Here is an 11232-nt window from a genome sequence, read left to right on the forward strand (position 1 = left end):
AATTTAGTTGCCATTGTTAGACCAAACTTTGTCTTAAATTCGTTTGAACAACATGCCACCTAAAATTTCAATTGTAAGCCAATTGATCAACTAATAAGAATGGCAACAAACTTTTTTAAGTAATGTAATTAACCATATTTAGTCATATTATCGTGTATTTGCATTTATTAAATGGGTAATATTCAAAAAATTAAATATATCCAAACAACATTGGAGGAAATTGGGGTTTTTGATTTGGATTAGAATTGGTAACAAAATGGGATTTAGGGTTAATCCAAATTTTCTATAATTACAAAACGTTAATCACAAAAACTCACCCTTGGCCTTCACACCAAAAAAACCAACACCTAACACAAAGAAAACTTCCGGAATCCCTTCTTCCTTCTACCCCCATCTCTCTCCCCTTCTCTCTCACACACACTGAGATAAAATCTCTTCGTCTACACGGCGCAATCAAAGCGGCTTCCTGGTGTTTTTCTCCCTCTACACTCTGTGAAACCATCACGTACTATATACCTACATGCTCTCTTTATCGATATATCTTCGTCGTTCATAAAAAGCCAATTGAAACTCTTCGCTTCCTTTCTTGTTTCACATATTAACGAATTTGAAATTTTCATTCCCAATCAATCGCTTAATCGAAGACATACAAAAGAGCAGAGGCGGCGCCTTCGGGTTCTTTTGGGTTTTCCTTTAATTCAAGCGGTTAAGGGTTAGTCAGTTTAATTTTTGATAATTTGCGGCTGATATATTACAAATTTACAATACCCTTGTCTTGATTTTTTCGTACTCTGGTTGACGGACAAACCCTAGGGGTTTCAATTTGTCTGGCTTGTTTGTGGAGTTTTGGGTTCTAGGGTTTGTTTATTGGTAATGGTGGTAGGCTAATTCATCAAGAGGGGTTATATTTTGTGCTTTCTGATGATATAAAACGGTTTTTGTTTCGCTGGTGGTGGTTATTGAGCCTCTTTATTACATGAAGGTCTTGTAAGTTTGTTTAATCGCGAGCCATGCCTTCTGAACACTGAGAAGCGTTGTTGATCTTTGTTCTTGAATCGAATTTGGAAGTGAACCACAGTATATACGAAGAGTGAGGGAGATAAAGAGCCCTATTTTACAGTTTAGTTGATAGTTTTGGATTCTTTTATTGGATGATAGTGGTGGTATTCAAGTCTTACAACGTTAGGTGGAAGCTGATTAACTAGTTAAATTGAGTATCTTGATTCATTAAAGAACCCAAAACGTGGGAGTATTTGAGAATTGAGAATTATCACCCTGATGCAATTTGGGACTTTTTTGTTCCTTTCTTATGATGTTTGTTACTAATTATGGAAAGAACTGAGCCAACATTTGTACCCGAATGGTTAAAGAGCAGTGGAGGCTTGAGCACATCTCACCAATCATCTTCATTACACCCTGGTAATTCTTCTTTCCATGTTTCTTTTCCACTTAAACAATCTCTTTCACCTCTCAATTTCACCACATTTTCTTGATGTAGATGAACAAGGGGTATCAAAATCATCAAAATCCTTGAGAAACAAGTCATTAGATAACGAATTACAACGCGTATCAGTTTCAGATCGAACAACTTCTTCATATTTTCGCCGATCTTCTATTAGTAATGGTTCGGCTCTTTCAAGATCTTACAGTAGCTTTAATCGAAACAATCGTGATAGGGATAGGGATAGGGATAGAGATTGGGAAAAAGATAACAACAACAACAACAGGCAAAAAGACTATTCTGACCCTTTAGCTAACATATTGCCCACTAGGTTTGAAAAAGAAGGGTTAAGAAGGTCATTTTCAGGTGTATCTGGAAAACGTGCTGACTCATGGCCCAGAAAAGTAGCAAGTGACTTAAGCATTGCTAACAAAAGTAGCAATGTAAAGACATCATTTGAGAGGGATTTTCCTTCTCTTGGAACAGATGAAAAACAAGTTGATAATGATATAGGAAGAGTACCTTCTCCTGGATTGAGCTCTGCCATTCAGAGCCTTCCAATCGGGAATCCGGCGGTCATTGGCGGTGATGGGTGGACCTCCGCCCTGGCTGAGGTGCCTGTGATTGTTGGTAGTAATGGGAACACCACTGCTGTTCAACCATCTTCAGTTTCTGCAACTACAAGCATGACAGGTGGCAGGAATATGGCAGAAACTTTGGCTCATGGTCCTCCACGTATTCAAACTGCTCCTCAGGTATATATTATTAATCTTGAAAAGTTTATAAAAAGTAAGGACTTTATTGCAAAAAGTGAAAAGCTTCTTTTCTTGACTTTCTTTATTAAGTAATTCTTTTTCTGATAAGTAAAAAAGAAACAGTGTTTTAATATGTTCTACTTTTTTATTTTTTTAAACATTTGGTCTTTAATTAATTGTAGTTGAATGCTGGAACTCAAAGGCTTGAAGAACTTGCTGTTAAGCAATCCAGACAATTGATTCCCATGACTCCATCTTTGCCTAAAGCTTTGGTAAAATCTTTATTTTGTAATATAAATTTATATAAATGAAAAGTTATTACCTTTTTGTGAGTTTACTAAAAGTAATTATACTAATAATATAATTTTGTTTAGGCTGATAAACCAAAACTGAAAGTCAACCAATCACAAATAGTCAACCATCCACATTCTCCTAGACATGTAGTATCATCCATGAAGCCTGAAGTTTCAAAAACATCTACTGTAGGAAAACTTCTTGTCCTAAAACCCTCACGTGAAAGAAACGGAATCTCACCTACTACAAAAGAGAGTTTAAGCCCAACAGCTAGTAGTAGTAGTAGTGCCAAATTACCAAACAGCCCTTTAGCCATACCCTCAGTTCCAGTTGTGGAAAAAAGACCCTCTTCACAAGCTCAAAGCCGAAGTAACTTCTTTAACCTTATGAGGAAAAAATCAATGAGTAACAACAGCTCTTCTGGAGAAAAATCCGGTGAACAGGTGGCGGATCCTCCTCCACCACCACCACCACCACCACCTGAGGGTGGGTCTGAGTCGACTCAGGTCAAAGTCAATGGTGATGCTATTGCTAATGTTAATGATAATGGGAAGCATCATGATGTGATTCTTTACTCTGAGGAAGAAGAGGCGAGGTTTTTAAGGTCTTTGGGTTGGGATGAAACTGCTGAGGATGAGGAGGAAGAAGGTCTTACTGAAGAGGAGATTAGTTCTTTCTACAGAAACGTAAGAAATAGCAACCTACTTTTATAAATTATAAATATGTTAAAACTTAAAAGTTAAACCCTTTTGTTTCTTTATGTTATACTAGCATCTTTGCTATATATATATGTTTGTTAAAGTCTTGATCTTAGAAGGGCAAAATGGTCATTTACCCGGGAAAAAAAAATCATATGCTGACATGGAAGTGTGTGATTGCAGTACTTGAGTTTAAAGCCGGCCTCAAAATATTTGAAGGGGACAGAGGCGAAGGTATTGATGAGAGTGGGGGAGATGGAGATGGAGATTTCATCTGATTCAAAGGTGGATGCTTGAGTTTGATTTTTGGGGTTGGGGTGTCTTTTTGTTTTGATTTGTTCTATTAATGGTGAAACTGCAAATGAAGAAAGTTTTGAAAATGGAGTACATAACAAACATATTGGTCCAGAAGTGAAGTGAAGGGATGGGATATGAATGCATGCATCAACTTTGTGGGATTACAGTAGTAGAGAGTAGTAGGGTTTTTTTTAGGGTTTATCAAGGGGAATTTGGTTCTACTGATTGTGCAAAGAAATTTGGGTTTTTGTTGGTTGGTTGCTCAATTTTTGGTTCTAATTTTTCAACAAAAATAGCATATCATGATCATGATGATGGGTTATTAGTTATTTTTATCAAAGAGTAAGAAAATTTAGGTTTTACTTTTACATGTTTCTTGTTTCTTTCTTCTATTATACTTGTCATTTTTCCGGCTTCGAAAAAGAATTGGTTTTTCTATTATTATTAGGTTATAAAGTAATGATTGTTTATCTAACATATGTTTGTTTATAATATATAAGTGAGACATATAGTTTAATTATGTGTAAAGGGTAAATAGTAGCACACAATCTGTCGAAGGAATCTGTTTTGATGAGGAAGTTTATTGCGGATCGTGTAGTCATTGCTTGGGTCTTGAATGTGATTGAAATCTTTTGTGAAAATAATGATGTGTGATTGCTTAGACAAAGAACCACAGCTACAAAACAAATCTAAACACATACTAAAGAAATGTCATTTCATCTAAGAGATCGTTGATTGAGGTGACACCTTGATATAAAGTGCGCATTGAAGATAACTCGACTAACTTAGCAACTAAAAGGGTTATAAGGCACACTAGATCATGTCCGTTTGTGTGATATTGTGTCATGGTGACTGAGTCTATTGTTAAAATTTTCTCAAGTTTTCCTTTTCATAAAAGCGCCCCAACTCTTCTCTTTTTTCCCTTCCATCTTATCCGTTTTCACTCGCATTGAAAACTCTCGTTCCCATGTTTCTTCAGCCAAGAAGATAACAACTTCAACTCATTACTCACTTCATTCGGCAACCTCTCTCTCTCTCTAGAGTTTACGTGTGAAGTCGGCACCAACATCCGCTCCAGTTTCAGTGGCCACCGCGACGTAATCGCATTCGCCTCTCAAAACCCTAACCTCAGCTTCGTCATGATCATCATCATATTCAAAGGGCACATCATGTCTTGCAAAGGAAGCTATCGGTCCTCGTAGCACACCTCCTCTGATTTCTTCACTCCGTTTACCATATGGTGTCCTTCCTCTTATCATCTGCTTCTGCAACAAATCGAATCCAAAAATAATCCCAATAACCTTCCAAAAAATCAGTAGTCGACGGCTACATCACTCTATATGACCCCTAATTTCTTCACTTTTTTTGGATTTCGGAATCAAAATAAAAGCAATATATGCACACGAGTTTTCAGGTTAATTTCGAATCCTCTGTTCTATTTTTCTTTTGTTTTGAACTATCTGGGTATATCAGTCCACTTTCTCTTCTGGTCATCGTTTTCCTTTTTCTAGGATTTGTTGGTTCACTGCTTCTTTGGGTGAATCACTTCTTTTGGGTAAACAAGTTATCAAGACGCCAATCCCTTCTACCCTTCAGGTGCTTACTTTTCTGTAGTTTCTTCTATTCCTATGTGCAACCTCAAATTGGTATGCTAGAAGATTACAAGAACGAACTGCAGGTAAGTTAACTGGACTATTATAATTTTTCACCTTTTCCCCTTATATTTGTTACAGACAAACTCTATTTTCATTCAATTTTAGGTTTTGATTGTTTGTTTTTCATGTTTTGCCCTAATTTCAGGTGCGAATAATCATGAGGAAGGTATCGCCAAGCAGTTGATTCCACCTCGCCTTCGTTAACACATGGCCGAAATCTTATTGATTTTTGTAAAGATTATATAAATAAAACATTTGTAGTTATGAGATGTCATTTCATTCATCAGTGAACGAAAATTCAACACCCTTCTCCTATGGAATGCAAATCAACCCATACCCATGAGAAAGAATCAAATTCCTTTCCATGAAGCTGCTCTATTCCATTCCTACATGGCAAGCCTCCATTCCATTCCCTCTGTTTTCAGGTTTCCTCTGGACAAATTGTTGTCACTGAAACGGTTGCTCTTAGTTGTATTCATTCTGAAAGTGTCTTAAAAGGTAAGTAACCAACTCAAATTTCTCAAAATTATTCAGAAGTCTTAAAAGGTAAGTAACCAACTGAAAATTTTCAAAGTTATCAATAATTACTTCTAATTTTTTTCACATTTTCCATAGGTTTCTCTACCAACGGATGTGGCATATAGTTACATGTCAAGAGATGTCATTGTTAGGTTCTGTTATTATTATATACTTCGTGTATCAATAAAATTGACTTTTGCTATTTTGTTTTATTTTTTTGTATTTATTTACTCCAATTTGATATTGCAGATGAATATTTCATATAACTTTGTAGATTTTGATTTTTGTCAGATTTGACAAGATCATTTCAAAAGAGACCCCTTCTTCAATCGTGTATGAGGATGAAAAAGTTCTTGCTTTTCGTGATATTAATCCTCAAGCCCCTGTTCATGTTTTAGTAATACCAAAGTCAAGGGAAAGAGTAAAGCGCAAGAGGGATGCTAAATTTTCATGTTGAGAAAAAATGTTGATGACTAATACTACATCGGCTTTCATCAACACCATCAAAATTTCCTTTTCCTTTATCCAGGAGGTGGTAGGTGGGGACAACAATTAACTCGGCGTCAAAACTAATCATTTTCGTTTCTATCTCAGGTTCTGAAAAATGAATAATTTACAAGTGCTCATTATGTTAAAAAATTGTGCATTTTTGCATTGTAGTGAATATATGACAAATTATTGGTCGGAATGGTAATATAAAGGAAGAAGACGCACACAAACAAGTTTGCAACCAAGGTGAGCGAATTGTCACTCTAAGCTCTTAATTTAGTAGCGTATTGTGTTATTAAGCTAATGTTGCAGGTAAATTACCATATCCTTATCATATTTGAAAAAAAATTATGAGTTGGAAGATATTTTTATACTAATAGAATATGTGTGGGATAATATAACAAAGAAGCATATGCTTATAAGAAAACATATATATGGATGAATTCCATGAATTTGCATGTTCTTGTATAGATGAAGTCCACATGTAGATGTCGATTTAAATGGATGACGTTTATATGTGAATGTTAACTTACATGGATGAAGTACATGTTTAGAAAATGTGACATCACCAATTTTTACGGCCCGAAAAGACTTTTTATTTATGTTTATTTTAAAACAAAGTATTCTTTATAAGTGCTAAATGTGTCCCATAAAAGTATTTTCGAGGAAATTTTTTTCATTAAAAACTTGAGATGTCATAACTAATACAAAAACATATGCATAAACTAGCCTTAGCAGACCCTACAACATCTTAGGCTACTGGCATACATCTTTGAATCCCTCGTCAGATATTTACGTTTTTATCAAAGTACATTCGTACCGCTACCTATGATATAAAGAAACTGAGTGGGTAATGTTGCGAAACCCGGTGAGTACATAGGATTTTCAACTCACAATAATGTAATTAATATGTTTAATTATGTATCAAACAATTAACTTGATTACCCATCCCCATTTTCTTCTATATTCATTTCGATTTTACTATCCTAAGGATTGTCGCTAACATCACATTTTCTTATATATTCATTGCCAAGGATCATCGGATCATTGCCTAACATCGTATTTTCTTATATATTCATCGCTTAGGACCTCTCTTAAGGATCATCGCCTACATCACATAAACAATAATGCTTTGGGGATTCCTCCACAATACATGTTAGTAGAGTACATCACATGAATGGGTAGTTCATCACCTACAGGTTGTGAGCCTTCTAGTGTTCCAATGGACCGTTTGGAATAGTCAGTGGTCGTCATTTATACTCTGTTAGATGACTACATCGCAAGTAAAAGTCATGACATCTCCTAATCATCTCTAATCTCTCATCTGTCATCGCCCGTAAATTACACTTGTTTCTATGATAGGAACTGTTACGAGACATGTAATGACTTAAGAATCACATACTATGAGTTAAAGTACGTGTTTTTTATAACTATGATTTAAGGAAAGCTTAAAACACTGAACTGATGATAATTCAGTGATGTAATACGTAGTTTCTTGTACTTATTATGTTGTATCAGAAAATGATGAGAGTTAAACCAAGAAATTTTGAAAGAAAATGATATTTCACTCTGAGACGGTTCTATGGATATACAATTTGTCAAAAACGGAGTTCGTATGAGAAAGTTATGACCATTTGAAGTTGAGATGAAAGTACGTTGCTATTTTGAGAAAATCAACAAAAGTCAAAGTCAACGGTCAAGTTTTGATCCTCACGACGTGAAGGTATATTGCTCACGACGTGGCAATGAATGAATCATGATTACATGTGTGTAACACCCTCGTTCTCTAACATCTAATCTATAAGAATTATTAAATTTTATTTACAATTGCGGGAAATATACTCAAAATTTAAAACTTTTACATCCCAGGTTGAATCAATTGAGCACATTATAAATCTATTTATTTATATAAATTAAATAGTACAAAATAGCATCCTACTTTAAATCTTGATCTTGTACTCCTGTCTTTTCTTCTGGTACCACGGCTGCTGAAACTTGCACCTGCAAAGACATAAATCTCCACTACCTCATACACTAGGTATGGTGAGTTATTCTCCTATCTTTTATTACTTTCTTTCTTGTAATTCATTCTCGTCCTCATAGCTACTCCTTAAACTCATCTCATACTTTATGTATATCTTAATTGTGTCTCTAACTCTATCTGTTTTCTACTCTGTCTCTCATACTCTGTTTAGTCTCATCTATATTCAGACTTGTGTACTCTGTTATATCTCATTTATGCTCAATCTCATATATTTTGTATATCACATCTCTACTCAACCATACAGTCTCTTATCACGATTTCATTCCCGAAGGAAATATACTTATATCTCATTCTCATTACTGAAGGAAAGATATGCATGTCTCAATCTCATTCCCAAAGGAAAGATACTCATACCTGAATCTCATTCCCAAATGAAATATACTCATATCTCGATCTCATTCCCGAAGGAAAGATACTCATATCTCAATCTCATTCCCTAAGGAAATATACTCATATCTCGTTCTCGTTCCCAATGGAAAGATAATCATATCTCAATCTCATTTCCGAAGGAAATATAGTCATGTTCCCGAAGGAATATCAATCTCATTTCCCTAAGGAAATTATGCTCATCACATGCTTTGCTACATGTCTTTATGTATATTTCATACATATATCCAAATCATATACATACATGCTTAGATACATGTTTTCTATGTATCTTCATGATCTATTTTCGTCTCATAACTTTATGACATTCACTTAGTGCCTCAAGGTTCTCATACATACATGTAAAAATATATACAATTTAAACATATAACAATCACAAAGAAAGAGGGAGAGTGATAACTCACCTTATCAGTTAGTGAACACTAACTATCCCACTATGGCTCATTTTGTCAGTTATTGCAGCTTGATCTAGCTTTAGCTCGTAGGCCTATTCATACACATTCACAAGCATCTTAATACTTGTATTAGCCTATTAAGATCTTAATTACTCTTAAGATTAGAATAACTACTTAATGGGTTAAAACTCTTTCTTTCATTCTCTAACTCAAAATCTCATTTAATTGACGAATAAGCTTTTCCCAATACCTAATTCATTATAATCTAACTCCAAAAAATCAATTTCTCAAAATCATTAATTAGGTTTTCAAACCCTAATTCTCATGAAATTGATTGTACTTATGGGGTCACATACAAAACTTGTTATTAGCATCTAAACACTCTCATTAACATTATTAACAAGCTTTATTAACATAATCTTAATCAGTTTGATAAAATCATCAAATTATCATTAAACCCTTATTAGCTAAAAAAGGAGAAATCAATTACCTCATGTGTTTTTGATGCTCAATCCTGGACATAATCACCCAAAATCGCCTATTGATCATTCCCCACTGATAGGATATTAATCCTTGAAAGATCGATTAGATTCAAAACAGTTAAAGAATATGAACATGACAATGATTCAAAGTATGCTGAATGATTAAAAAGCCACAACCTCAGAAGAACTCGATTAAGAATTGGTATTGTAGAGGCGTGATTATGGTTATAAGAATAATTTCCAAAGTTAAGAAACACGGTGCATGCATGCACCTTAAATACTCTTACCCTAATAAACGAGGGGTGGACAAGCCCAAGCCCGTTTACATAAATGGACTAACAAAATCATACAATGATGCAACATAATATTCCTAACAATCTCCCCCCTTTGCGTCCATTGAGGTGAGAGTCCATCAAGGCCGAGTTCGCTTCTGCACTTCAAAGACATTAGAAATGATGCTCAGCAGAGACCTGCGAACCTGAATATACCAAAGAATCATATCTGAAAAGCACTTCTTGTCTCCCGGACTGTTCCCTTTGAATTTATTTACCATCTCCAAAATATACTCCAGACAAGCAGTTGAGAACAGGTGTTTGTCATCAAGAAAGAAACATGCCTTACGAAAATCAGCATCACTATGTTCTCGTGTCTGAAAAACCACATACAAACCTTCTTTGTATATTTTCCCAAGATTCAATTTTTTGAATCCTTCTGGTGCTTCTTTGGGAGGAATAGATGGATTCTTTCGCAATACTGCAACTATTTCCACATCCATTTTCCCAACCTCAACATACAAAATTATCATGAATTTGAGGTGAGAAATAACAGACTCATACTTCTGTCCGTCTCTCAGCAGTAGGTTATAAAGCATGATCCATTCGTAAGGATTGAGGCTTGGTAAGTCTGCGAGAGTAAATTTGTAAACCTGGTTAATAGAACCTCTCACAACCTTAAACTTCACATTAGGGAAGCTTTCGGTTTCTATAGGACCCGTGACCTTCACAACAATGATCTTACTAGCACTCCACGTTTCATACTATGGCTTCATGTGCTTGAGATAGAACAAAAATAGTAATTGATTGGCACCATTATTAGTGAAAGGGATATTCGCCAGTTTGACAAAGGATCGATACAAGAAGGCTTTTGGAGTAATTGACAAATCAAACTGCGAATCTTGTGTATTCTGAAGCTCGAATGACACAATTGGTTCTAGCCAATACTAACTTGGCATATCCACGACTTCGTTCTGAAGTCGCTTCGGAGTCCACTTTAGAAACAAAAGCTTTCGGCTTTCCAAGGTAACCTGAGCTTCACATTCTGCTTTCTCTTTCGCTTCAGCCTCTCTGATTATTCTTTCATGTTTATCCATTTCAGCCTCTCGTGCCTTTCTCCTTCATCTTCACTATTGTCAACAATGGGTTCTTCACTAAAAAGCTTTTCTTTGCCTTTAGGCTCAAATTCACTCTTGACAGTGTGTTTGACTGAAGGTTTTGGATTTTCGTTTTTAGATTGAGACACCTTCTCCCCCTTGTTTCAGAATGGATCCAGATTCCGGTACACCTTCGAGTCGATTAAGCATTGCAAAGACAGGCCTTAACTTCTCAGCAAGATGCTTCTTCACTGTAATAGTGATCATTGAGTCGCGAGTCTTAATGATATCCGAAAGCATACCATTAACTTCTGCAATGTAGGTCTTCATAGCAACTTTCTCGGATAACAAATCATTGATTTGCTTCTCTGCATTTTCAAGATTAACTATCAAGACTTTCACCTTTT

At 35.4% G+C, this 11232-nt stretch overlaps 1 protein-coding gene across 8 annotated transcripts; it reads left to right on the top strand.

Moving 5' to 3' along the window:
• Nucleotides 1-319: 319 nt before the first annotated feature.
• LOC111887777 (uncharacterized) lies at nucleotides 320-7718 on the top strand. Of its 8 annotated transcripts, none has more exons than XM_042896702.2 (10): nucleotides 320-1419; nucleotides 1499-2196; nucleotides 2379-2468; nucleotides 2571-3176; nucleotides 3372-4899; nucleotides 4997-5163; nucleotides 5286-5638; nucleotides 5756-5811; nucleotides 5909-6394; nucleotides 7235-7718. In XM_042896702.2, exons 1-5 carry the CDS (start codon nucleotides 1329-1331, stop codon nucleotides 3483-3485), a joined length of 1599 nt encoding a protein of 532 aa, XP_042752636.1. In that variant the 5' UTR covers nucleotides 320-1328; the 3' UTR covers nucleotides 3486-4899; nucleotides 4997-5163; nucleotides 5286-5638; nucleotides 5756-5811; nucleotides 5909-6394; nucleotides 7235-7718. The 8 variants fall into 8 exon arrangements, with proteins under 8 accessions (XP_042752636.1, XP_042752637.1, XP_042752635.1 ...); XM_042896703.2 differs by having other exon boundaries at nucleotides 5951-6394; XM_042896701.2 differs by having other exon boundaries at nucleotides 5286-6253; nucleotides 6320-6394.
• The last annotated feature ends 3514 nt before the right edge of the window (nucleotides 7719-11232 follow it).

The sequence above is a fragment of the Lactuca sativa genome, chromosome 7 (genome assembly GCF_002870075.4).
Source record: "Lactuca sativa cultivar Salinas chromosome 7, Lsat_Salinas_v11, whole genome shotgun sequence".
NCBI lineage: Eukaryota > Viridiplantae > Streptophyta > Magnoliopsida > Asterales > Asteraceae > Lactuca > Lactuca sativa.

What these genes read in the sequence shown, in the direction of transcription:
- LOC111887777 (XM_023883924.3), top strand. Translation starts at nt 1,329, where the DNA reads ATGGAAAGAACTGAGCCAACATTTGTACCCGAATGGTTAAAGAGCAGT. An exon ending in ATCATCTTCATTACACCCTG is followed by an intron (nt 1,420 to 1,498) that starts GTAATTCTTCTT and finishes TTCTTGATGTAG; the next exon opens with ATGAACAAGGGGTATCAAAA. An exon ending in TTAGTTCTTTCTACAGAAAC is followed by an intron (nt 3,177 to 3,371) that starts GTAAGAAATAGC and finishes GTGTGATTGCAG; the next exon opens with TACTTGAGTTTAAAGCCGGC.